This window comes from Notolepis coatsorum (assembly GCF_963971535.1).
Source record: "Notolepis coatsorum genome assembly, chromosome: 17".
Taxonomy (NCBI): domain Eukaryota; kingdom Metazoa; phylum Chordata; class Actinopteri; order Aulopiformes; family Paralepididae; genus Notolepis; species Notolepis coatsorum.
The window spans coordinates 95,610,786-95,637,928 of NC_140181.1; the positions used below are offsets into that span (position 1 = coordinate 95,610,786).

The 27,143-nt window shown below is 44.1% G+C and overlaps 1 protein-coding gene across 3 annotated transcripts in view; it reads right to left on the reverse strand.

The window, feature by feature from the left end:
• Positions 1 to 6,433: 6,433 nt before the first annotated feature.
• The window catches only part of washc5 (WASH complex subunit 5), a 115,865-nt gene continuing 95,155 nt past the window's right edge, over positions 6,434 to 27,143 (reverse strand). For 2 of the 3 annotated variants that reach the window (XM_084332578.1, XM_084332579.1), the window contains exons 25-29: positions 21,501 to 21,630; positions 15,353 to 15,449; positions 12,358 to 12,511; positions 8,932 to 9,019; positions 6,434 to 7,069 (exon numbers count right to left, since the gene is read on the reverse strand). In XM_084332578.1, the coding sequence (XP_084188704.1) occupies positions 7,013 to 7,069; positions 8,932 to 9,019; positions 12,358 to 12,511; positions 15,353 to 15,449; positions 21,501 to 21,630 (526 nt within the window). In that variant the 3' untranslated portion in view covers positions 6,434 to 7,012. The remainder of the gene's footprint in view (positions 7,070 to 8,931; positions 9,020 to 12,357; positions 12,512 to 15,352; positions 15,450 to 21,500; positions 21,631 to 27,143) is intronic. The other variant, XR_014620654.1, reaches the window with a different exon arrangement.

Sequence of the window (27,143 nt, forward strand, 5' to 3'; positions counted from 1 at the left end):
ACGTTATGATACAGAAAGCTAACCTTATGATACAGAAGGCTCGCGTTATGATACAGAAGGCTCACGTTATGATGCAGAAAGCTATGATGCAGAAGGCTCACGTTATGATGCAGAAAGCTAACCTTATGATGCAGAAGGCTCACGTTATGATGCAGAAAGCTAACCTTATGATACAGAAGGCTCACGTTATGATGCAGAAAGCTAACCTTATGATACAGAAGGCTCACGTTATGATGCAGAAAGCTAACCTTATGATGCAAAAATATCTGCGGTATCGTTACATGTTGGCAGCTAACGTTAGCTAGCTGCTAACGTTAGCTAACTGGGCTGGATATACGATAGCTAGTTCGCAGTCAAAGTCAAACGTTAGCAAACTAATAGTTTGGTCTACGTTTCTAATACATGCCATCAAATATTATGTCTTTATGAATTGACCTTACCTTTGAGCAAACATACGTGTCCTTGGTAATGGTCTTCACATTCAGTTGTGTATGTGGTCGACGACACAACAGAATCCATCGCTTGCATTTCTCTAGTTTTCGTTTGGGCTTCGGAAAAGGTATGAAATATACGCCTCCATCCAGTCGTTCAGGGTACCTGGTGTCCGAATTACAGGTACCCCACGCACAGCGTTTCACCATTGGATATTAGGTAGATAATAACATATAAACTGAACTCTTCACAGTGGTTTCGATCACAGCCGTCTGGTTTGATGTGCCACAAATGGGTTTTCTCTTGTTGTCCGACTATTCTCCAAGCTAGGATTTTTGCTGTGATATGATTGGACACATTCTATTTGGGGTGTGGTTTAGCGACAGGTCTATTACAGCCCATTAGCTACATGCATAGGCTTTATAAAAAAGTGATAAATAGAAATATAATAAATACAGGGAGCGCTCATCTCTTACTTAAAGCTGGATTGACGTTGCACTAAAAAGCTCCCAGAAGTGAATGAAGCTTAATAGAGCCTTTTGTTGATTTTTATCTAGTTTTAGCTCCACACACACGTTGTTTTTACTCGTTTACTAGTTTTAGCCCTTCTTTTATGTTTCTTTTACTAGCTTTAGCCCTTCATATTTCATGTTCTTTTTACTCATTTACTAGTTTTAGTCCTACTTATTCTATGTTCTTTTTTACTCTCGATAGTTTTTATGTTCTTCTACTCTACACTGTAGTGCTTTGAGACTTGTTCCACAAATATAAAGCAACCCTACAAATTAAATACATTATTATTATTATTAAAGGTTCTATTCATTAGGATGAATGACTCAAAATGAACTAATCAATAAAAAGGATTGAACTACTGTTGAATGCCGATGGGATGTCTCTTATCTATCTTAGATCACCTACTCGAGATAGACCCCTGTGGCCGCCCGATATCCCCCAGCGAGGTGCTAAACTCACTAAGTTCTCGGGTCAATTACTATTTCTATCAAGCTTACTTCATAGTCACTAGTTAGTTATATCCAGTTGATATGAAATGTAAGCATAAAAGAGTTGTTAACCTCTTCTTTGTTTGTAATAAACCGAATGTATGTCTGGGAGAACTCTTATTGCCTATAATAACAATAATATTATTATTATCATTACCATCATTATTATCATCATTTTACAAAATGCCTGTAATGCTGCTTATTTGAAAGTCTGGTGATATTACTTCACCGTTTAATAAGTTTTACTACTGCCAATAGTGTAATATTAGCATACTAACAATTAATCATTATTTGCATGCCCCAGTACCCCTTATCAACTCGACAGGCCCATCCGTCCGTGGTACCGATCATCCAGTCCTGCAGTGACTAGACCATCAATTTCCCACAAACTTGACAGAGCCCGTCGAACACAGAGATACCGGAACCCGCAAACAACAAACAGTGCCATATGTATATATATATCCTTTATATAACTTTAGCTGAAAAGCAGTAACCAGCAATTGATTCAATCTGTATTTCAGGATACCAGATCATAGTCACCTCAGATGAAAGCAGGGCGCGGCCAGCCTCGTGGCCCATTGCGGTAGAAAGCAGTCCACGAACTCAATAGATATTTAAACAAAGTATTTTTAATTAGAAAAAAAGCAAGTTACAAAAGAAACTGTATTGGAAATGTCCAATTCAGTTAAAATAATTATAAAATAAAACAACATCTCTTCTCTAGTATAGCATAGCCTATACGCCTGGGCCCTCATTTATCAACTTGACGTACGCACAGATATGTGCTTAAGCCGTGCGTACGATCATTTCTAAGCAAAGTGTGGGATTTATCTATTTGAACTTGTGCTCGACTTTGTGCGTATATTTAAGCACAGGTCGGACCATGCGTAGTTGGCGCCCGGTGGTAGAATATTTTTACAACGCGGAAATAAGCACTGACTGCGCTCCGCGTAACTCAACTCGTTATTATTTTGCGCATATATTGCAGAAATACGGGAACGTTTTGATTATATTTAAAAGGCTTTGCCATTGTTAAACGTAATAAGTGGAACCCCGAAGCTGTAAGCAGAATACAAGTCATATGAACACCCATGATATAAACGCATTGCAACGAGAACAGACAGAGGTTATTTGTTGAGTGTATGTGTATACAAAACCCTTGCAATAAATGTGTCTTACATGAATGAAAAGCATACATGCTCTGGACACAGAGCATATATCGTGTGGGTGATATCATGACTTGTATTCTGTGTCAAAGCCTAAATCAAAACGTTCCCGTATTTCTGCAATCTATGCGCAAAATAATAACGAGTTGAGTTCTAACAAAGAACGTATTACATGCTGGTAGGCTGATAGAGTAAACTATGATATGAATATGATATGATATAAAGGTATACTGGTCCGTCCGCGAGGATATCGAGGACTGTAAAATAGCGACAGTAGTGTAATTATAACGGGCTCATGCGGGAACAAGAGGTTGGCTTGCTTGTTTGGCACGGGGGGCAGAAGCAGAACACCTACCTCCAAACGCCATTAAATATTGTTTCAAATAAAAAGCGACATACTATTATTTTGTGTCATGTTTCCAAATAAGATTGGCCACAACGGAATGCTTTCTACTTCAATTTGTTGATTAGAATAGATTACCTCGCTCCGTTGAAACTTCACTGAGCTCAGCACACAGACATGATAATAATAATAACAACAACAATAATAATAATAGCTTCATTTTACATAGCGTCTTACAAGAGACCCATGCAAGGTCGCTTTACATAGATGGGGGGGGGGGGAATAACAAAGTAATAAAGATAGTGGACAGACTATGTAAATATGATGATGGGATTCAAGTTCGCGTTTTTATTGATCATAGGCATGCTGTCAGAGTATGATGTCATAATCAAACATTCTAGAACATTTGTCATCACAGATCATGTCATAATAGAACATAGGCTACATGGCATGGTCCATCGTGATATTGTGTAGACTGTTATTACTGTACTACCACCCATTGTGACAACAGCCTTGTGAGCTCCCGCACACAAACATGATGGAATTCAAGTTCATGTATTGATCACATAGGCAGGCTACATCATACATGGCAGTGAGATTCATTGTTCCTGTATATGCTCTCGTATTATTGTTTATATAGGCTACCCAATACTGACATCAAAATAGATTGTATGCCTCTAGAAATCATATGCAGCAGGTAGAAAATTGACGGAAAATCCGTCGCGATTTGGAATAAAATTGAGGAGAACTTTAATCCCTGGGTATTAATCAAACAAAACGGAAAAAGGCAGTCATATTCCAGCACGGTCTTTATTAGTGTTTGCGCTGTCCAGGCAGCAATGGTTAATAGATATCATATCCGACATCACCGTACGTGTACACGTCTGTCAGCCTGTCTCATAACACGCTTCCCTCGGTTTAGTCCATTTTTCCACATTTCATGGGGGTGTTCCATTGCCGTATATGGTTAATCGGGGCGGTTTTGGTATGCAAATACGTGAAAGTGTGCACGAGCCTCAGCGTAGAAGCAAGGTGATATTTATCATGACAGGTGTGCGTAGGACCTGTGTACGCACGTGTGATAAATCCCGTTTTTTTTGTGCATGCATACATTCTAAATTCTGTGCTTACGTGTGGAAATAGAACATTTTCCAAGAAAACTTGATGAATGAGGGCCCACGTGTCTGAAGTCAAAAGTGAAAATCTGACAAGCTGAAAAATCTAAATCTGCTCGACGAGAGTGAAACTCTGTTTTATACATAGGTCCGTCACGTCATATAGCAAGCACAGATAAACACTCCCTCTTTCAACTTGTGTCGTTGTTATTGGCTCATCGCTACTCCACTAGTTAGTAACTAAAAAAAGTAACAGATTACTGTGCTGTGTGAAACCCCCTAAGATTTTCTAGCAGGCAAGCAGAGGCCCCCAAGGTCGTAGACACATTCCTGGCTCCACTCAACAGTAAGAGAAGAAGACGAGGGAGACTGCTGTATACAGTACATGGTCCTTCTATCATGAATAGCCTATACGCTTATATATATATATACAGATATATATATATACCTGTACTATTCAATACTCATATACTTAACCACTGATTGACATGCCCAAACATAATACATGTATCCTGTAGTCTACAGTGTACAATAATTCTCTGCCTCATAACTGCAAGGCTTTCTCTCCTTTCCTCCTCTGCCAAGGTCACATTCCTGTCTTTACAGCACAGAGGCCCCTTCTCTTTCCATTCTGGCTGTGCAGCCCAGCCCAGACATAGAGTAATTACAGGAATACAGTAATACAGTAACATATGCCTAGATTTAAAACAGATATATAATAATAACATAACAATATACAATAAACATATGCTTAAACCTTTATATCATGCAAGTGACAGAGAGAACAGGATGTCATTATGAAAAGTGTCTGTGGCACTTCAACACCGCCTCTGTCATCCTGGTCGGTCATTTTCCACTGTCTTAATAGCGTCTGTACTGGGGGACGAGATGGCGATTGCGGGGTCACGTGGCTGTGACTCTCCACAACTACCCAGCACCATAACTAGGGACACAGTCAACAACCGACTGTCATTCATATTCTCAGCCAGTGATGCCAGTAACGCGTTACTAAATAACGCGTTATTGTAATCTGATTACTTTTCCCCGAAAATAGTAATCTAACGTGTTAATCTTTAAAAGCCAGTCATCTGATTGCAGTTACTTGTCCAAGTGGCTGTGCGTTACTATTTCGTTACTATCTCATCATAAATTCATAATGCAGGCGGAATGCAGTATTTTATTTTGTTTTCGACAGTCAAAAATACATTTTGGGCTGTTTTTCTTATTTGGGAGTGACGTCGTGTGGCAGTGAAAGGGTTAAATACACAAGGATGTGTCCCGCGGCGTGACTGGACCCTCTGTCTGTGAGTGACTCTGCTTTGGTCCAATCACATTCCCCATCCACAGTCTGCGAATCAGAGGCAGAGTAGGGCGGGTCTTCACAGCACGTCATGTGACATATGCGCCAATCGTGTGACAGCAGGGCTCCGTCGTTACAGCCTCGTCTGCACGGAGAATTCCACCCCAAAACGCTTGTCTAAACGCAAAATTAAAAGTGAAACCGCAAGACGACTTTTGCGGTTTCTGTTCAGACTTCCATCCCAAAACGCTTGTCTAAACGTAGCCTCAGTCACTACTTCACGTTTGTGTCAGCTAAGCCGGGTGAAAAAAACATTCATATGCGGAGGAAACAAAATACTGTCTACCGCTAAAAACAGCACATCCAATTGCATTGAAAGCATCTGGAATCACAACACTAGCCGACGCTTCGACTAGGTACAGGAGGACTCGGAGGTCCACCAACCAAACAGCAAAAGAGAGAGATTGTTTCTTTCCCTTTTGATTAATGTATATTTGATGGTGGCAGAGCAAAAGCTCTTATTTGCCAGATTTACAGTTAATTTACATGTTAAAGAGAGACTGATTGTATGTTTATAGAGAGACATTTATAAAAACAATTTAATAGTTACAGTTGATATAATTGAATAGTTCAGCCTGCATTTGTTAGATCATTTAGATGTGATACACTGGTTTTGTAAAACCACTGGCTGGCTGCTCTAATGCTGTGAGCATCATAGACTGTTGCTTTACCATACTTGATGGTACAGAAGCTGAAGCACTAGTTTAACAATTTACGTTATGTGCAGAGAAACAAGTTAAAAACAATTTATGCACTTTCAATAAAGCGTTTAAAAAAAACTGTTGGGGGAACGACGACGACTTCGTAACCTAGTTACTTTCAAAGTAACTAAGTTACTCTGATAATCAAGTAATCAGTAAAGTAACTTAGATTACTTTTTAAAGGAGTAATCAGTAATCAGATTACTTTTACAAGTAATCTGTGGCATCACTGTTCTCAGCGTTGCTAAGTTTACCCCATTCATTCTATAAAAAAACACATTCATATTTCAGAAAAAGAGAAACTAAACAACAGAATAAACACTTCCATTTATTAAAAGACAGAGGTTCATTAGACAATGGCAACAGGTCATAGGTCATGATGTTGGCGAAACATGATGCATGTTACAAGTATTTCTATTTACAATCTTTTTAAGTACATTATTAAGACATTATTGACCAAAACAATAAAATGCTCAAGTAAGAATGAATCACTGATGATGAAAATCAGAATCTTCAGAGTATAGTCCGGACGTCCTCAACAGAATCTTCAGAGTATAGTCCGGACCTCCTCAACAGAATCTTCAGAGTATAGTCTGGACCTCAACAGAATCTTCAGAGTATAGTCCGGATCTCAACAGAATCTCCAGAGTATAGTCTGGACCTCAACAGAATCTCCAGAGTATAGTCTGGACCTCAACAGAATCTTCAGAGTATAGTCCGGACCTCAACAGAATCTCCAGAGTATAGTCTGGACCTCAACAGAATCTTCAGAGTATAGTCCGGACCTCAACAGAATCTCCAGAGTATAGTCTGGACCTCATTAGAATCTTCAGAGTATAGTCCGGACCTCCTCATCAGAATCTTCAGAGTATAGTCCGGACCTCAACAGAATCTTCAGAGTATAGTCCGGAACTCATCAAAGATGAAACTGGGCACATGGGCTTCTGCCACCTTTGGAAAAGAAAACAAAGAATAATCATAACCATCACACAAAATACATAAAAGCGTTCTTTACATTTCTGCCACTTTTGAAAATAAGAGGAAATAAAATCGTCCAAATATGCACAATGCCAGTCCTTCGTGCCAGCGGCCATCAGGCTCCACAACCGTGGGCAAGGAACCGCTGCCAGCAGCTGGAGAACTAACGGCTAAAGAACTCCAGAACTATTAGCAATGTCTTAGGAGCTCATACCGAAAAAAGCATTTCATGGAAAAGTATTCTGTATTTTACTATGACAACTATTAAAGAAACTTGAACTTGAACTCATATCCATCCTAGTTACATACACACTGTCCTCATATCCCTCCTAGTTACACATACACACAGTCCTCATATCCCTCCTAGTTACACATACAGTCCTCATATCCCTCCTAGTTACACATACACACAGTCCTCATATCCCTCCTAGTTACACATACACACAGTCCTCATATCCCTCCTAGTTACACATACACACAGTCCTCATATCCCTCCTAGTTACACAGTCCTCATATGCCTCCTAGTTACACAGTCCTCATATCCCTCCTAGTTACACACAGTCCTCATATCCCTCCTAGTTACACACAGTCCTCATATCCCTCCTAGTTACACATATACTTCCTAGTGCCTCTCAGGATGAACGTTAGGGGTGGGGGGGGGGGGAATCGATACGTAGTAGTATCGCGATACTTTGCGTGGCGATACTGTATCGATACAGGGACGCCAAGTATCGATATTTAATTATTCATAAAAAATTAAACAAATATATATTTTTTTGTATAAGGAAGTTGCATTGTTCATTTCAATACCTGTAATACTACAGTAGTCCACACACACACATGTGCATTCAGTTAAGTTGGAATATGACTGTAATACAAACAGTTCAGTTTGTCAGGTACATGCAACACAGATTACAGTGTTTACACCCGTCTGCTTGAGAAAATACCATGTTCTGCAATAAAAATGATTGAAGTGAGATGAACAGACTGAACTTTATTTTATTAGATAAAACATGTTGACAAAGTTTTATTTGCAGTTGAAAAAAGTAATAAATTAAATTAAATTTAGTATCGCCGATATCAACCGATACATGCTGGGTTTCCCCCCCAACATTTTTTATATTAACATTACATATATCTTTTTATTTTAATTTTATATCTACTTTTTCTCCCATTTTCTATTTTTCTCCCATCCCAATTTTCGTATCGTCCAATTCTACCCTCCCCTGTCTCGAACGCTGTTAGGCCATGCCTCCCACAGGCCGGCTGCAATGTGGACCAAGCCTTGCATCACGTGTCCCCTCCGGTACACGAGGAGGCAGCTGTCGCATCTTTTTCACCTGTACAGCGCAATCTCTCAGCGGCGAAGGTCTGCGTGGGAGGGACACACCGCCCCCGTTGCTTCCTGATTCTTCTGCGCAGGCGCACCAACCGACCTGTAGGAGTCGCTGTCCACAACGTCCGATCCCCACCCTCCAGCTTCCCACCCCTAACACTGCCAATTGCTTTAGTATGAACGACAAGCCAAGCTGGTAGCAATGCCGAGAGCTGGGCTCGAACCCAGCGAGCGCCTTGCCCACTGCGCCACTTAGCCGCCAACATTACATATCTCTTGTCGTGGAATTAACACAACACTATGCATACTTTTGACAATAAATAAAAAAAATAATTTGTTCTTACTTGCTTGCCCGGGTAAATAAAGGTTAAATAAATGTAAAAAAGAAATTCAAATTTTTTTTTTATCTTTTTTTCAAAACAGATACCGATCATTTCCGATATTACATTTTAATGCCAATATCGGCCGATAATATCAGACATCCCTAACATAGACCTACCTTGCGGGGGAGCTTGGTGAACTTCACATAGTCCTCCAGAAGCATCAGAGCACCCACCACGTCGGAGGGCATGTCGGGGATCTTCTGACTGCAGCCACATCATGGAAAATAAGAACTTCAGATTCCAAAACAAACACCTGATACAGTCATGTTCAGAGCAAACCGGATACCTCTTTATAATAGTTATCATCAATAGCCATCCACTTTAATCAATAATCATCTATGTTATGCTCATTATGTCTATTTTATGTCCATTCATATCTACATTACTGCTGTGAAGAACCTTGGGCTGCAATTCTTGTATGAATTGATTGATTGATTGAAAACGTTATTAACAGATTGCAGAATGGGTACAATACAGCAGTGGTTCCCAAAGTCGGGGTTGCGACCCAAAGGTGGGCCGCGAGCAGCCACGGGAGGGCCGCGAGATGATTTAAAAAAAAAAAGAAAAAGAAAAATCAATTTTTTTTTTTTTTTTCTCAGGCCACTGAACTTAGAAGCAGGCCAGGACAGTGTTTCTAGTTGTATTCTAAAATTCTATTCTATTGTATTCTAAAATGTGACTATATGGTTTTATATTAACTTAATAAATAAACAAAAATGAAAAATCTACTTATTTCAACGAACATTTCAAACTAAATAACAGATTATGCACATAAAACGCTGAAAACAACCGAAGCAACAATAGTATTTTAATGAGGCTATTATTATTATCATTATTATTTTGCAACAAGTTAGCCCTCTCATAAATAGCACATATAGATGAATAACTAACTCGAACTAACTTAATAGGATTGAAGTGATATTTGGCTTAAAAAATCGGTTGCCTGACAAAAAAAAAAAAAAAAAAAAGTCTGACGATGTGCATTGGGCCGCGGCTCTCTGACGCCTTATTTTCTGGGTCCCAGCCTGAAAAGTTTGGGAACCCCTGCAATACAGTACGGCTCAATACACACAATTGTTAAGGGGATGCAGACCAGAGAAAGACTTTCGTCTTGTTTACATCAGGGTCCCCCATTTTCAATTCATATGATTCATGTGTTTGATTCACCTTTCATTCTGAAACGTGCTATACGAATAAAGTTTGTTATTATTATTATTATTATTATTATTATTATTATTATTATTATTATTATTATTATTATTATTATTATTATTATTATTATTATTAATTTATTATTATTATTATTATCATCATCATTATTATTATTATTATTACAATCATCATCATCATCATCATCATCGTCATCATCATCATCATTATCTGCTGTACAGAACCAGCTCAGCGGATGTGCAGAAGAATCCTGGTCAGTCCAGTTGGTTCTGTACTAGCTCTGAGCAGAACAGGGTTTTGACACAGATCACCAGAGTTCAAAACTTTTAATCCCTATCTGATCCGATCCGATTTTTAAATCCCATTTTTTGTGATCCAGGATCAGACAACTCGGCCAGATTTTGTCCCGGTATTTCAAAGCAATCCAGGATAGGATCACCCTGATCCAGATTCAGACTTTTCAAGATTACTAGATCCTGAATATCAGTGCTTTAATCCTACCGATCTCTATCTAGTGGATATGAAAAAAAGGAAGACAAGGAGTGCACCACATTGCAGAGACATCTATAATGTCTAATTATATTGTTAAATACATAAAGGACATAAAATCACAATGGAATTGTAATTAAAGAAATACTCCCACTAGGGTAACAACAAAAACACATTCATTCAAAGGCAGCTGATCATCCAGGCATGCTTTGAGGGGCTGAATTCTAAGTGAGGTTTCAGTTTGCTGAAGGTGATGAGTGATGACAGATGATGGACTTTTTTTTGTTGAAGATATTTTTTCTTTAATCTAAATTACATTTGTGATTGACAATCTTTGTTGTGATACTTTTATCAGCATAAACATAAGAACAACATAAGAAATGTCTTATTCTTATTACAAATGTCTTATTCTTATTACTTGTATTATTGCACAATCGCTGCGGGCATGACCACCCGCATTTCACTGTATGCTTGTATGCCGTGACAAATAAAACTCTTAACTTGAAACATTTATGTCATCAGCATTTGGTTGAAAACAAAATAGGCCACATGAAGGCTATAATTGTGTATTAACTTTGCCATCTTATTTATATTGAAACGTATTTTTAAATAAATTGTATAGTACATTTTGCTCTGGTAATCCACTGGAAATCCACCCCTCTGGTGGGATCAAGATAATCCAGTTTTTTTGGGATCAAACTGATCCCAATCCTGTGTTGTCGGTTTGAACTACCCGTTTTGAAGATTTGATCCAGATTAAAGCTTGGATTTGATTTCCTGATCTGATCGGATATCAAAGTGATCCTAATCCTGTTTTTTGGTTTTGAACTACCCAAAATCCAAATCTGATCCAATCAGATGGGGATGAAAAGTTTTGAACTCCTGGGCCCAGATGATACCACTTTGATTCACAAGGTCCAGATGCAATTAGATTAAAAGATCTCATAACAACCGATATAGGATCGTTGCACAAATTATGTTTTTGGCAATAAAAAACAAATTACCATGCAACATTCAAAAAAAATTCATGGCTAGAGAGAGTGTTTATAATTTTAGAGGGACATTGACTTTAAGAACAAACTACGGAGGGGAGCTCCCGTAGCTCACCGCATATCTCGGCGCTATTTCTGCGTCGGGGAAAACCGTGCTCGTCACGGATCTGGGGTACACGAGTTCGATTCCCAGACCCGCCGTATTTTCTCAGAGTGTCTTCCCCTGCTCTACATCCCATTTCAACCTGTTTCTGTCGGTCATGCTTGACCAGAAAAGTAAAAAAAAAAAAAAAAAAAAAAAAGAAAAGAACAACCTACAACTACAACCTACAACTCTTAAAAGTATGTGCATTGCAGTTTGTGGGGTATCACTCTGGAATGGTCTGGATGAGAGTATAAAATTAAGCAATAATATCAAATAATTTAAAGGTAGCTATAAACAAGCACTTATGGACACATATAAGAGAGAGGAGCTTGAGCAGTAATGTGACTGCCTAATACATATTTTTTCTCATTTGGATAAATATATAATTTTTATTTGTATTAAATTATAATGTAAACCATTGTAAGGAAGGGGCAGGGCTTGATACGTTTTTTTTTTTTTTTTTTTTTTTACTTCCCCCTGTTCCTTCTCGAACACTTATTGTATGGAAATAGTCTTTGACTATTTACCTTTTTGCTTTTTAAACTTGTTTTATGTTTCTATGTTCGAGACAAATAAAAATCAAATCAAATAAAAAATCTTTCAAATTGAACAATTCCATATCGATTCGATATATTTTATATATTAAAATGTTATAGTTCATTGTTACCCGGCCCTAGCAGAGAAACAAAACAGCTTTTAATTAAGGGATTCTTTTTCGTTTCCAAGGTAACCACAGTTTCTCTCACCTGGTGCACTGTTCCATGATGGAGCGGATGAACTGACCAATCAGAGCCAGGAACTGCTCGGTGTACCTGGAGTGGAACTGCTTCAGCAGCGTGAGCAGCCCGAGCACGAGGGGGGGCCAGTCCACCGCATCCGCCGCCCGCCTGCACGTCATGCCTGGGGACAGGGACGTTATAACAGTCATGCCTGGGCACAGGGTCATTATATAACAGTCATGCCTGGGGACAGGGACGTTATACAACAGTCATGCCTGGGGACAGGGACATTATATAACAGTCATGCCTGGGGACAGGGACATTATATAACAGTCATGCCTGGGGACAGGGACGTTATATAACAGTCATGCCTGGGGACAGGGACGTTATATAACAGTCATGCCTGGGGACAGGGACATTATATAACAGTCATGCCTGGGGACAGGGACATTATATAACAGTCATGCCTGGGGACAGGGACGTTATATAACAGTCATGCCTGGGGACAGGGACGTTATATAACAGTCATGCCTGGGGACAGGGACATTATATAACAGTCATGCCTGGGCACAGGGACATTATATAACAGTCATGCCTGGGGACAGGGACATTATATAACAGTCATGCCTGGGGACAGGCACGTTATAACAGTCATGCCTGGGGACAGGGACGTTATAACAGTCATGCCTGGGGACAGGGACATTATATAACAGTCATGCCTGGGCACAGGGACATTATATAACAGTCATGCCTGGGCACAGGGACATTATATAACAGCTGTCCTGAGGACAACACAGGGACATTATATAACAGCTGTCCTGAGGACAACACAGGGACATTTATATAACAGCTGTCCTGAGGACAACACAGGGACATTATATAACAGCTGTCCTGTGAACAACACAGGGACATTATATAACAGCTGTCCTGAGGACAACACAGGGACATTATATAACAGCTGTCCTGAGGACAACACAGGGACATTATATAACAGCTGTCCTGAGGACAACACAGGGACATTATATAACAGCTGTCCTGAGGACAACACAGAGACATTTATATAACAGCTGTCCTGAGGACAACACAGGGACATTTATATAACAGCTGTCATGAGGACAACACAGGGACATTTATATAACAGCTGTCCTGAGGACAACACAGAGACATTTATATAACAGCTGTCCTGAGGACAACACAGAGACATTTATATAACAGCTGTCCTGAGGACAACACAGAGACATTTATATAACAGCTGTCCTGAGGACAACACAGAGACATTTATATAACAGCTGTCCTGAGGACAACACAGGGACATTATATACCAGTCATGTCTGGGGACAGGGACATTATATAACAGCTGTCCTGAGGGCAGGGACATTATATAACAGCTGTCCTGAGGACAGGGACATTATACAACAGCTGTCCTGAGGACAACACAGAGACATTTATATAACAGCTGTCCTGAGGACAACACAGAGACATTTATATAACAGCTGTCCTGAGGACAACACAGAGACATTTATATAACAGCTGTCCTGAGGACAACACAGAGACATTTATATAACAGCTGTCCTGAGGACAACACAGATACATTTATATAACAGCTGTCCTGAGGACAACACAGACATTTATATAACAGCTGTCCTGAGGACAACACAGATACATTTATATAACAGCTGTCCTGAGGACAACACAGATACATTTATATAACAGCTGTCCTGAGGACAACACAGAGACATTTATATAACAGCTGTCCCGAGGACAACACAGAGACATTTATATAACAGCTGTCCTGAGGACAACACAGAGACATTTATATAACAGCTGTCCTGAGGACAACACAGAGACATTTATATAACAGCTGTCCTGAGGACAACATAGATACATTTATATAACAGCTGTCCTGAGGACAACACAGGGAGGGACATTTATATAACAGCTGTCCTGAGGACAACACAGAGACTTTTATATAACAGCTGTCCTGAGGACAGGGACATTTATATAACAGCTGTCCTGAGGACAGGGACATTTATATAACAGCTGTCCTGAGGACAGGGACATTTATATAACAGCTGTCCTGAGGACAACACAGAGACATTTATATAACAGCTGTCCTGAGGACAACACAGAGACATTTATATAACAGCTGTCCCGAGGACAACACAGAGACATTTATATAACAGCTGTCCTGAGGACAACACAGATACATTTATATAACAGCTGTCCTGAGGACAACACAGAGACATTTATATAACAGCTGTCCTGAGGACAACAGAGACATTTATATAACAGCTGTCCTGAGGACAACACAGATACATTTATATAACAGTTGTCCTGAGGACAACACAGAGACATTTATATAACAGCTGTCCTGAGGACAACATAGATACATTTATATAACAGCTGTCCTGAGGACAACACAGATACATTTATATAACAGCTGTCCTGAGGACAACACAGATACATTTATATAACAGCTGTCCTGAGGACAACACAGAGACATTTATATAACAGCTGTCCTGAGGACAACACAGATACATTTATATAACAGCTGTCCTGAGGACAACACAGAGACATTTATATAACAGCTGTCCTGAGGACAACACAGAGACTTTTATATAACAGCTGTCCTGAGGACAACAGAGATATTTATATAACAGCTGTCCTGAGGACAACACAGAGACGTTTATATAACAGCTGTCCTGAGGACAACACAGGGACATTTATATAACAGCTGTCCTGAGGACAACAGTAGTATTAAAACTGATTATATATTCATTAAAGAAAGTTGATTTAATAAAAATAAAAATACAAATTTAATCAGATTAATCACTTTATTCAAATTGAGGATTTAGTTTGAGGATATTAAAAAAAATATATATATATTATAAAATATGAGGACAGACATTCGAAGCTTCGTTCGAATACTTCAAAAAAAGCTTCGAATGTTAAAAAATGACATTCGGTACAGCCCTAGAAGGAACACTGAGCTGTAATGCAGGCTAATGAAGGCGTCCCTCACCTTGGTTCTTGCTGTACTGCAGTTTAGGCAGCTGCGCGATGATGAAGAGGAAGTTGACGATGGGGAAGTAGGGAAGTCGCTTGGTGGTGATGTAGATCTGAGACAACGACAACAACAACAACTGACAGTCAGACCGAGTGATCAATAATGAATGAATAGTTTATTTTCTGTCTTTGTTTACAACAAATCAAAAACACACTTGTGTGGACCTACAAAAAGAAAAAAATCACAAATGTACATTATTTCAAAGTAAGTTCACACACAAAATCCAAACTCAATGACCGAAAAAAGGAATAGGCTGAAGCACATGCTTATTCTTTGCCTATACTTTACAATTCTTAAAAACAAAATATATTTTAATATTAAAAAACCTTAAAATATGCTGCAAGATAAGAAAAAGAAAAAAAATATGTTTTACTCTTGGAGGCCATGTTGTGTCTATATGTACCTTGTTGAGGGGGTTGTGGCAGCCATGTTGTGTCTATATGTACCTTGTTGAGGGGGTTGTGGAGGCCATGTTGTGTCTATATGTATAGTTGGGTCAAGAACCAACATTCTGTGACCATTCTCTGGCTAAGATGTTTTGATGATTGATTTGACTTCTATGGACCTTTTATAAAATATTTAGCCCCCGTGTCCCTCCGAAAAATCCCGGCATTTTTTGTCAGATGGCCAAATCCAAAATACCTGCTGACGCCATCTTGAAAAATTTACTTTTGATCCAGAGCACCTAGAATCATGTATGAATACACTTTTTTGTCTAAGTCAACCATGACGATTCCAATTCTGACATCAGTTTGACTCTATGACATCAATTTGACCCAGAAATCCAAGATGGCCACCATATAGTAGAGCGAAAATGTAACTTTTAATGTCAAAACCAATTTTACCATGGTACTGCTGTACTTTAAACAAACTACCTTCATAAGGATCTCAGCAAAATAATTGATGAATGTACAGTATGATAAGATAACTAATTATACTTCAAAATACGCTCTCTTAAATAGCTGTAACTTGAACAGATTAACAATGAAACAATTTTTTTTTGTTTTTTTACAATTTATTTTGATACATGATAAAACCAAATGTGTCTGGTGCTGTAAGACAGAGTCGTCCAACCACCCAGAATCAAAGCTGGTACTGATTTCGTACGATCACGCATGGGCAGCTTTCAAGAGCCACACGGTGGCCCTGGAAGACCAGAGAATGCGAGACAGAATCAACTGTCTGATTGATTATGCAGCTGATCAGCCCTATGCACTTGAAATCAGATATCACCTCAAATGCTGGTTGAAATATGTGCGTAATTACCAGAAAATTAGTGAAGATGACAAACTCCCACACATGCACAATGTCACTCTCCGTGAGGCTCAGACTATCTTCTTTGACCACATCACAACAGTTATCTTTGAGGAACATGAGCTGAGATCACTGCAGAGTCTCCTCCGAGACTACAGCTCTATAATTTCTCGGTATGGATTCCCAACATCCGGGGTCAAGTCATCTTACATCAAAGACATCCTGACCCGGGAGTTTGAGAGCAAGATTGGCTTCCACTCCCGCCATCAGAGGAGCCATAGCGATCTAGTCTATGACACATCTGGGGGTGGTTCATATGTCGAAGCAGCACTCTCCTCCATCGGTGTCAGCAGTGAGCAACTGGTACGTAATGTGGCTAAGCTGCTCAGGGATGACATCAAGTCAGTCAAACTTGTCCCATGGCCACCGAGGGTCGAGGAGCTAGAAGAGGAGGAAGAGCTTTCGCCTCTCATGGTGCAGCTGCTATCTGCTTTGCGGGGAAAGAAGGGGGTAGATCTGACTCCAAGCACACACTCTCTCACCTCTCTCATAACACAGTACGTCATAAAGCGACCCACCACTACCACCATCAATGCCACTGTCACCCTTCATGGGATGACTCGAAACAAGGAGCTTGTTGACTCTTACTGGGCTGGGCATGGGGATAAGCTACCAGAATGTGCTTCTCCTGCGTGATGTCTGGACCATGCATGACCTTGAGCGGTGTTCGGTGTGTCCTGGCGGGATCGCTGAGGGAGAACCAAGCATCAGTATCATTGACAATGACGACTTTCTCAATGACACCTTGACAGGAGGGGGTACTGCACACCGCTGTAGCTGGATGTTTCTGCAACGTCTAGAATGTCATGTACAGGACTATGAGGCAAACATCCAGGTTGAGCATGCGTGCATAAAAGATGCCAAGATTGTGTCGCAGGCACTGACTGAGAAGGCGTCTGAGATGCAGGCAGTTATGCCGTATAGGACCATCAAGCCCAGTGAGCCTCCCATCCGCCCTAAGCCCACTATGTTCTCATTAAGTACAGAGCCTCAGCGCAAGCGGAGTATTATTCATGCCCTTGCTTGTGCAGATACAAATGGTGATCGTCCTGCTGCAGTTGAGCAGACTATCCCTTCATACAATGGGTTTCACGCTGGCTTGAATATGGAGCAGAGGAAGAGCAAGGCTTATTTTCATACATCTTACAATAAACCGCCCAACAAGTCAGTTGCGAATGACATCATGGAGAAGCGGTCTACCATCATCGCAACTAAGCACATGCCCTTCGCCTTCCTAGTGGGAGATCATCCTGTGTACGTCCTCATCACTCTGATCAAGGCCAAGAACCCAAACAAGTACCATGACATTGTACCCTTTCTTGGTCCCTTCCATACACAGTGTGTGATGATGAGCGCTCACAGTGTGTGATGATGAGCGCTATCTACAAGCGCTACAAGGGGAGTGAGCTAGGAGATGTACTTGTGGCAGGAGGAGTTATTGCAGAGGGCTCCGTCGACCGTGCACTGAAAGGCAAGCATTACAAGAGGGGGCTGCGTAAAGGGGAGGCTCATGCCCAACCTGGCTGATGAGACAAGGGAGAACCTTGAGATTCTGAGAGATATGAGTCTCTCCCAAGAACCCCGTGCAGCTGCACATGCGGCACTGGAGGATGATACTGACCTCGAGAGCCTCATCACCAATTTATTCACCCAGGTGGAGGCCAGTGATATGGCGGACTACTGGAGGGACTTCCTGTCTATGACAGATGCACTCATGCAGAATGTGCATGCAGTACATATCTGCAACTGGGATGAGTATGTCAGCTCTCTGCGTGCCAATCGTGCCATGCTGCCATGGATGGTAGTGTACGACAACAATAGGTATGGAAGGTGGCTGCCTGACTTCTGGGCAATGCTGACAGCTCTCCCTGCTGATCAGGTTGCCTTCCTTCGTACTGACTTCACTCAGTCCATCACAGGCAACCCCTACTCCAACATGGCCTGGGACATGTGGATCGAGTGTACAATGAACAAGGGCAGCAAAATGAAGTCTGGCTGGCTCTCCATCCTCCAGAATGAGAAGCAGCTGCTGGTGCACTCCAGAAATGTGAACAATTTGGCCAAGATCCGGGTGGCTCACAATGCCCTGGCCACACAAAAAAAGCCAAGAGGAAGCACATAGAATGTGGTCCGAAAAGGATGAGAGAAGATGAGCAGCGCGTGCAGGACCTGGTCGCATGCATGCATGAGTTTGATTCCTTCCCATTTGATCCAGCCTCACCCACCCTCCAGTCAGCCATGCCTGCCTCTGATGAACTCATCGCGGACTTCAACTCAGCCTATGCTGTGGGAGAGGAGAAGTTGACCAGCTTCTTGCAAGACCGAGTGTTCAGTAAGAAAACCTCCCTCCATGCACCTGTCCCTCTGAGCAAACGCTTGACATTTTCCAAGCAGCCCTGCATGGAGAAGCCCGGGGAGGAACTCAAAGCAAGAGCTGCTGAGATGGAGCGGAGTGCTCTCAAGGCAGTGATCAACCTGGTTGAGGTCAGTCAACTTGTGAATCTCTCCGAGTTGCTGGAACATCGTGTTGTCGAGGAATGTGTGGCCTTATTCAACTCCAATGGCACATATAGGAAGACACAGAAGAGCAAGCTCATTCAGAAGCTCTCTCTCCAATCTGTAGATCTGCAAGAACCCTACACCGCTATTGTCGACATGGGCATGATCTGGAGGATGGCAACCCCATCAGCAGAAGATCGGCAGACACAAGATGGCACCCCATACAAGTGGTTGGACTATGTCCACAAGGTATCATCCATCATCCTTGCCTGCCATGGTGATGCTGACCGTATTTTCTGTGTAAATGACCCGTACGACGCAGCATACTCAACTAAAGATGATGAGCGAGATCTGCGGGTACAAGGTAAGGTACATGTCCCCAACACCTACATGAAGCTGGGCGACCCCTTCCCCTCTGCCAGAGAGTTCAAAACACTGCTGTGTAGCGTCAGCAACAAGGAGCGGCTACAAAAAGTAATATGCAGCTATCTGACTGACCTTGTTGCACAGGGTGTAGATACAGAGATCGTCTACTCTGTTGGCTCCCACTGCACCAACTTGTCAACCCAGCAACCAATGCAGAACTACAGCTTTGACCAGTCTGAGGCTCACACCATCCTTTTCTCTGCTTACACAGTTCTACGTGAGTCAGGCTACAGTGGCCCTGTGGTCATTGATGCAGCCGACACCGATGCCTATGTCACGGCAGCGGTCATCTCTCAACAGCTGCCCGGTATGCTCTGTATCAAGAGAAAGCAGGACACAGTCTTCTGCCGTGGCCTGGTTACTGAGGAGATGGCAGATTGTATTGTGCAGCTACACTGTATTACAGGCTGTGATGCCAATTCAGGCTTCTATGGCAAGGGTAAGTCGTCGGTGTATGACAAGGTGGCAAAGAGCCCTATGGCACGACGGCTGCTCTCGCGGTGTGGAGATAGCCTTGACCTTGAGGAGGAGGTGCTAGAGGAGCTGTTCGAGTTCACACGACATGTTATTTATGGCGACAAGAAGAGTAGCACCATGGCTGAGACCCCCGTGCCACAAAGTGGAAGAGAATGAAGAACAAATCATTCATCCATCTCCCTCCATATGCAGATAGCCTATGCCAACACTGCCTCCGTGCCAACTACTTGGCATATCTAGTGTGCCACCCCTCCCTGAAGCGACACCCTTTGCCACTCGGACATGGCTGGGAGCTGGTGGGTGGTCGCTGTCGCCCTGTCCGCCACACACAACCTGCTCTCCCAACACATCTACCTGCACCAGGACCAGCTGAATAAAGTGAGGAAGAGGAGAGTGAGGAGGATGATGATGAGAAGGGAGATGATGATGTATGGAGGAGGAGGGGTGATTCATTGGAATCTGATGATTCAGAATCTAGTGAGGCAGAATGCTCTGATTCGGACTGATCATGACATGACAAAGTGGTTTCATTGTTGGGGCGCTCCAGTAGCACACCACATAGCGTGCTGAGTCGCGAAGTGGTCGTCCCGGGTTCGTTTCCCAGTCCCGGCGACAATTTGCTGCATGTCTTCCCTACCTCTCCTCCCGTTCTTCCTCTCTCCCTCTATCGGTCTGCGTGGCCAGAAAAAGTTGAAAATGCTATAAAGTACAAAAAAAATTAAGTAAAAAAAAATGGAAAAAAAGTGGTTTCATTGTTAATCTGTTCAAGTTACAGCTATTTAAGAGAGCGTATTTTGAAGTATAATTAGTTATCTTATCATACTGTACATTCATCAATTATTTTGCTGTTATCCTTATGAAGGTAGTTTGTTTAAAGTACAGCAGTACCATGGTAAAATTGGTTTTGACATTAAAAGTTACATTTTCGCTCTACTATATGGTGGCCATCTTGGATTTCTGGGTCAAATTGATGTCATAGAGTCAAACTGATGTCAGAATTGGAATCGTCATGGTTGACTTAGACAAAAAAGTGTATTCATACATGATTCTAGGTGCTCTGGATCAAAAGTACATTTTTCAAGATGGCGTCAGCAGGTATTTTGGATTTGGCCATCTGACAAAAAATGCCGGGATTTTTCGGAGGGACACGGGGGCTAAATATTTTATAAAAGGTCCATAGAAGTCAAATCAATCATCAAAACATCTTAGCCAGAGAATGGTCACAGAATGTTGGTTCTTGACCCAACTAGTACCTTGTTGAGGGGGTTGTGGCAGCCATGTTGTGTCTATATGTACAGTACCTTGTTGAGGGGGTTGTGGAGGCCATGTTGTGTCTATATGTACCTTGTTGAGGGGGTTGTGGAGGCCATGTTGTGTCTATATGTACCTTGTTGAGGGGGTTGTGGATGCCCGCGGCCTCCAGGTAGGCAGTGATCTCATATAGCAGGGTGTTGTCCTCTTTGGGGTAGGGCAGGGAGGGGTCCTGGTAGTGAGCCTCGATGTCCGACAGCAGAGACCTGACGCAACACAAACCATTTATATATATGTACAATAGTGCTGTATATACCGTAAATAATACATTTATATATTTACCACATATATATATATACATCTGTCTGAAGTTACCTGCATATAATCCTTCTATATTCTTTCTATATCATTTTTACATATCTGTAGATACTATATCTGTTACAAAGGGTCAGATTAAACCGAATATATGTATTTATTGATTGATATATATTGCATAATATTTGTATATCGTTTGATATCCCTTGTGTATTCTTTGTACATATACACGGAATGTCCCTTTAACCTAGTAGTTACACAGCCCATAATATTTCATTCTCCTATTGGATGGCGTGCCACCAGGCGCCAGTGACTTACCCCCTAGAGCCGACTTGAAAGCTACCGACGAGACATGCCCTTACTAGCCTCAGCTCCGCGCAGGAATACGGCTACCGAAAGCAGAGCGGCACTACTTGTCCACCGTACATATAAATATGGCGCAAGTAAATGTAGAAGCCCCTTGTCCCGTTCAGTCTCGTTCAAATAGAGTCGTGTTTATCCTACTACGTTTGTTTAACGTATCGTTCGCTCCTCGCTAGTAAAAGCCTTCATTACGAGTCAAAGACCACGTGAAGTGTGTAATTGTGTGTCTACATAGAGCACTTATTGCCGCGTGCTAATAGGATAGTAACGTCAAGTTCAATTGTGAACCACCGCGCACCACGGAGGATACCTACACCGGTGATTGCAGAGCCACTTTCCGGCAGGATTACTATTATTATTCTTCATTCTTCACCAAGCTGCTGGAGCAGAGAACCGTCTACACCCACTGCTGTGGGATCTACACCTGCCCGTGAGGACATCACTCGAGCCCGTCTCTGTCGGAGCAGAGACTCCACGGCTTCATCTGCGCGGCGCGCACCCTGGGATTACCACTGCCTTTCCCCGCTGACTCAGGGAGCAATATACCGTCTCCAGGTGCCTATTGAAGCTCCCTTTGGAACCATTGACTTGCATAGAGCATTGCCTCCCCCTGCTGGCTTACAACCGGTGGGACACCCCCTACCAGAATCTCCCTGTATCTCCCCAGAGTACCAGAGATATAATTCCTTACATTCAGGTTGTATAATTACCTCCTGCGTAACCTGAGAATGGACATTCCATATTGATTTGCTTACGCACATTTCTTGCCTTATAAGCGCACCCGAAGTAAAGTATATTATGTAATACTATTTGCTGTAATAAATATTCTAAACGAGTATTTGTGTGGAAACCGTGTTATTGTGGAGAAGTTCTCATCATATACTTGTGTACGGTATTGGCCAGTAATGTACATAATACGGTAGTGGTTTAATGATACCAATACTTGATTAATACAGTCAGGGAATTGTACCCCTCAGTTACAATTGGTCCTTCGAGCCGGATAATAATTAGCGTAATATTAATATAATATTAATATTGACATGGCCGATGACGAACACTCCACAAACGGTTCTCCTAAGCTAGATCGCCCGCAGCGCAGACGGCAGCCACCTCCCTATCTAGAGGCATACGCTGTCAGTCCAATACCTAGCTTTAAAGGGAAATTAGATACGGATAAAATAACTAAAGCGGATAGTAAAATTATGTCCGACTCCATCAACCAGGATACCCCGACCACAGAGGCCCTAGTGGGTTCTAATGTAACTGACCAAGCTCACGGTGGGGACCAGGAGGGAACTGACACGACTTTATCCCCCGACAACGTCGACAAGGTAGTCCCCGGAGAGCTCCAGGACAAAGAAAGCCCTCCCGGGATGGAACCTGACCCACCACAAGAAGAGACGCGCACCCAGGAGATGGATCTCCTCGGTACGCAACAGGAGAACGGGTCTCCAACAAGTACTGCCGGGAGCCGATCGCCCCGAACGGCGTCTTCCCCCAGCGCGGCGGACAAGATGCTGGCGCAAGCACTCATCGCCACCCTGGCAGCCTCCACCGAACGCGATCGACTTCAAGCGCAACAGACGCGCGAGCGCGAACAGTTTGCAGGCGAGCGAGAGCGCTTCCAGGCGCAACAAAGGAGTGAAGACGACCGCATAAGACTGGAGACCAGACGCCTCCAGACAGAAGAGAACATTGAGAGAAGCCGCGCCGATGCACAGCACGCCGGCGCCAATGCACAGCGCGACGTCGCAAATGCACAGCTCCACGCCGCCCATGCCAGCGCCAATGCCCAGCGCGACGCCGCTAACGCACAGCGCGACGCCGCCCAGGCCAGCGCCAATGCGCAGCGCGACGCCGCCAATGCCCAGCGCGAAGCAGCGCGCGACGCAGCCCATGCCCAGCGCGAGGCAGAGCGCGACCGGCTGCAGGCGGAGCTGATGGACAAACTGGTTGCCATGGCGACACCCCCTCACTCCGCACGGAGCTCTCAGAGATCGTCAAGACAGGGGTCTAGGACACATTCCCCTACCCGACGAAGCGACCCGGGACTCCGCCAACAGGAGGATCCTGTCCACGTCTCCGAACCCCCTTCCCGGCCGGTCCATACGAGACCCAGCAACCGGGAAGAATCGGACCACGCCGAGAACAGAAGACTCCAGGTCCTAGCAGAGGGAGAGGAAGAGGAAGAGGAAGAGGAAGAGGAGGAATGTCAAGCCGACCAGCAGCAACGTACTCTGGCCCAGGAGGCCCAGTACAGCCCCGACCAGCAGCAACGTACTCTGGACCAGGAGGTCCAGTACAGCCCAGAAGTCAGCCCCGAGGCCCTGCGCTACAAACCCCCGACTCAACTCACGGGTGAGTTTGACGCACCGCCAGCCCCAAGGGACAGCACCTGGGTACCCGACCTTCGGTACCCACCAAGTACCAGCCCAAGACGACACGCACGGGGAGACTCGCCTAGGAGGCCTCTTCCCCAACGCTCACCGATGTGCCAGTCATCCATGACATCGTACCTTGGCGCACCGACGTTTCCAGACTTCACCCATGAGAACCGAGCACAGTACACAGAGCTACGGATGTGCTTAGAGACAATGATGGTTGATGTAGCTGATGAACGCCACAAGTATGCTACCCTATTGAAGCACCTCAAGGTGCCCCGAGCGCACAATATAGCGCTGGCCTATGCCAACTCTACTACCCCATACACAGCGGCTCTAGCAGCACTCGACCAACGGTATGGACGCGTATGGGACTACGTGATACAGGAGATAAGAGACATTGACCGTCTCCCCCCAGCCAGAGACAACAGAGCGCTAGATGACCTGTCTATCAAGGTACAGTCCCTGGTAGGGATGCTGGGGTCCCAAAAGGAAAAGGGTATCTACGAACTGTACGCTAACTCTAACGTAGAGAGGATATTAGAGAAGCTCCCTCCCGCCCGACAAGAGCGCTTCAGGCGGCAGAGAGACTACCGCGACCCCAACGGTCCAGAGGCATCCCTCCTAGACCTATCTGAGTTCCTCACCAGGGAGGTCAGTAGCCTACGACTCGACGCGTTCGTATGGAGTGGACCAAGCCCAAGACTCGGACCTCGGGAACAAACGGATAACCGCCGGTTGGTGACCGTTATGCACCAAGCCGAATCAGTACCACACAAGAACCACAACACCCCCTCGACGAAAGAGGACCAGTGGAAGATTGAGTGCCAGTACTGTGAGGGAGAACATCGGCTGTATCAGTGCGAAGATTTCAAGAAGCTGACCACGGATGATGTGAGTCAGTGGGTCAAGGACCACCGCCGCTGCTTCCGCTGCGCGCGCAGCCACCTAGCAGCTGAGTGCCGCTTGAAGAAGAAGTGCAGCAGGTGCGGTGGCACCCACTTGGAGGTCCTGCATGACATCAACAGGCGTCAGCCAGGACAACAGAGTGGGCCCGTCGCGGTAATGTACCATGCCGAGGCGGTGGCACCAGTACCGAAGAGCCACCAGACCGCTCCCTACTGTACCTACTGCGACGGCGGACACTGGCTGGCACAGTGCGCCGAATATAAGACACTGAACCCCGTCCAAGTGGACCAGTGGCGTGAGGCGGCCCAGGCGGGCGCCGCTTACCACGCAGGGGCGGCCCAGGCGGGCGCCGCTTACCGCGCAGCACTGTGCGGAGCCCACCAGAAGGTCCAAGGCAACCAACCAACAGGAGTGCTCCACATTGACCAGCATAGCGGGACCCCCTGTGTGCTCCTCAAAGTGGTCAGAGTGCTCCTGAGCCACGAGGACAAGGTCCTGGACACTTACGCCGTCCTGGACGATGGGTCTGAAAAGACTCTCCTCCTCGCTTCCGCAGCAGCCCAGTTGGGCCTGCGAGGTGTCAAAGATACAATGACCATACGCACCATCAGAAGGGACCAGAAGACCATAAAGGGTGAAAGGGTCTCCTTCAAGATAGCAGCGGTGGACCAGCCCGAGAAGCAGTATAGTATAACTAACGTCTTCACCAGCCACGACATAGGCCTGTCTCAGTACACCTACCCCATCCCACAGCTGATGGCTAAGTATGTGCACCTACGTCAACTACCTATACCGCTTATCGACGGCGCCACACCGACCCTGCTCATCGGCTCCGACCACGCGGACCTCATTCTCCCAATTGAGGCGGCCCACGTCGGACCCAAAGGATGCCCAGTCGCGGTTCAGACCCGACTGGGATGGACGCTCCAGGGCCCCCTCTACGGACTTGACAGTCAACCCACGTCTACACGCTGCCTACACACAGAGGCGAGCGACACCGGCCTCTCCCCCGTACAGCAGAGGCTATTGACATTAAGCGAGAGGCCCGTGAGAGAACCGTGGGCACCAGAGGGAGTTCGGAACTCCACCCCCCTCAGCTGCGCTTCAGACGTAGCTGACATCGAACCCAGCACCCCAAGCGACTCCTTGACGGGGCGGCCGGGACCGGCCCCTCCTCAGATGGGGTACAGAGCAAACAAGAGAAACAGACGGAGGAGAAGGCACAGCCAAGCACAGATCAAAGCAGTCTCAGGCCCGCTTCCTCCTAAGCCCCCCTTCATCCCGTCCAGTCGTCATGACCATAGACCAGTCACTACCCCGAGCTGCGTGGCCGGCCGGCCGCGTAAGCAAAGTGACCACTGGTGCCGACGGAAAGGTCAGAGTGGCAGAAGTGCTCGGCCAAGGGCGGACCTACAACCGACCCGTGGCGAGGCTGATAGAGTCGCCAAGGCTCCCCGACTCGCTTAATGACGACCATGACCCCTGACTTTGTGACCTGCCTACCCTCACAACGGACATTGAGTAGTGGACAGTGCGGTTAATCTGTCTCTGCTTAGCTAATTAGGTGGGACTAATTAGGGGGCGGCTGTTACAAAGGGTCAGATTAAACCGAATATATGTATTTATTGATATATTGCATAATATTTGTATATCGTTTGATATCCCTTGTGTATTCTTTGTACATATACACGGAATGTCCCTTTAACCTAGTAGTTACACAGCCCATAATATTTCATTCTCCTATTGGATGGCGTGCCACCAGGCGCCAGTGACTTACCCCCTAGAGCCGACTTGAAAGCTACCGACGAGAC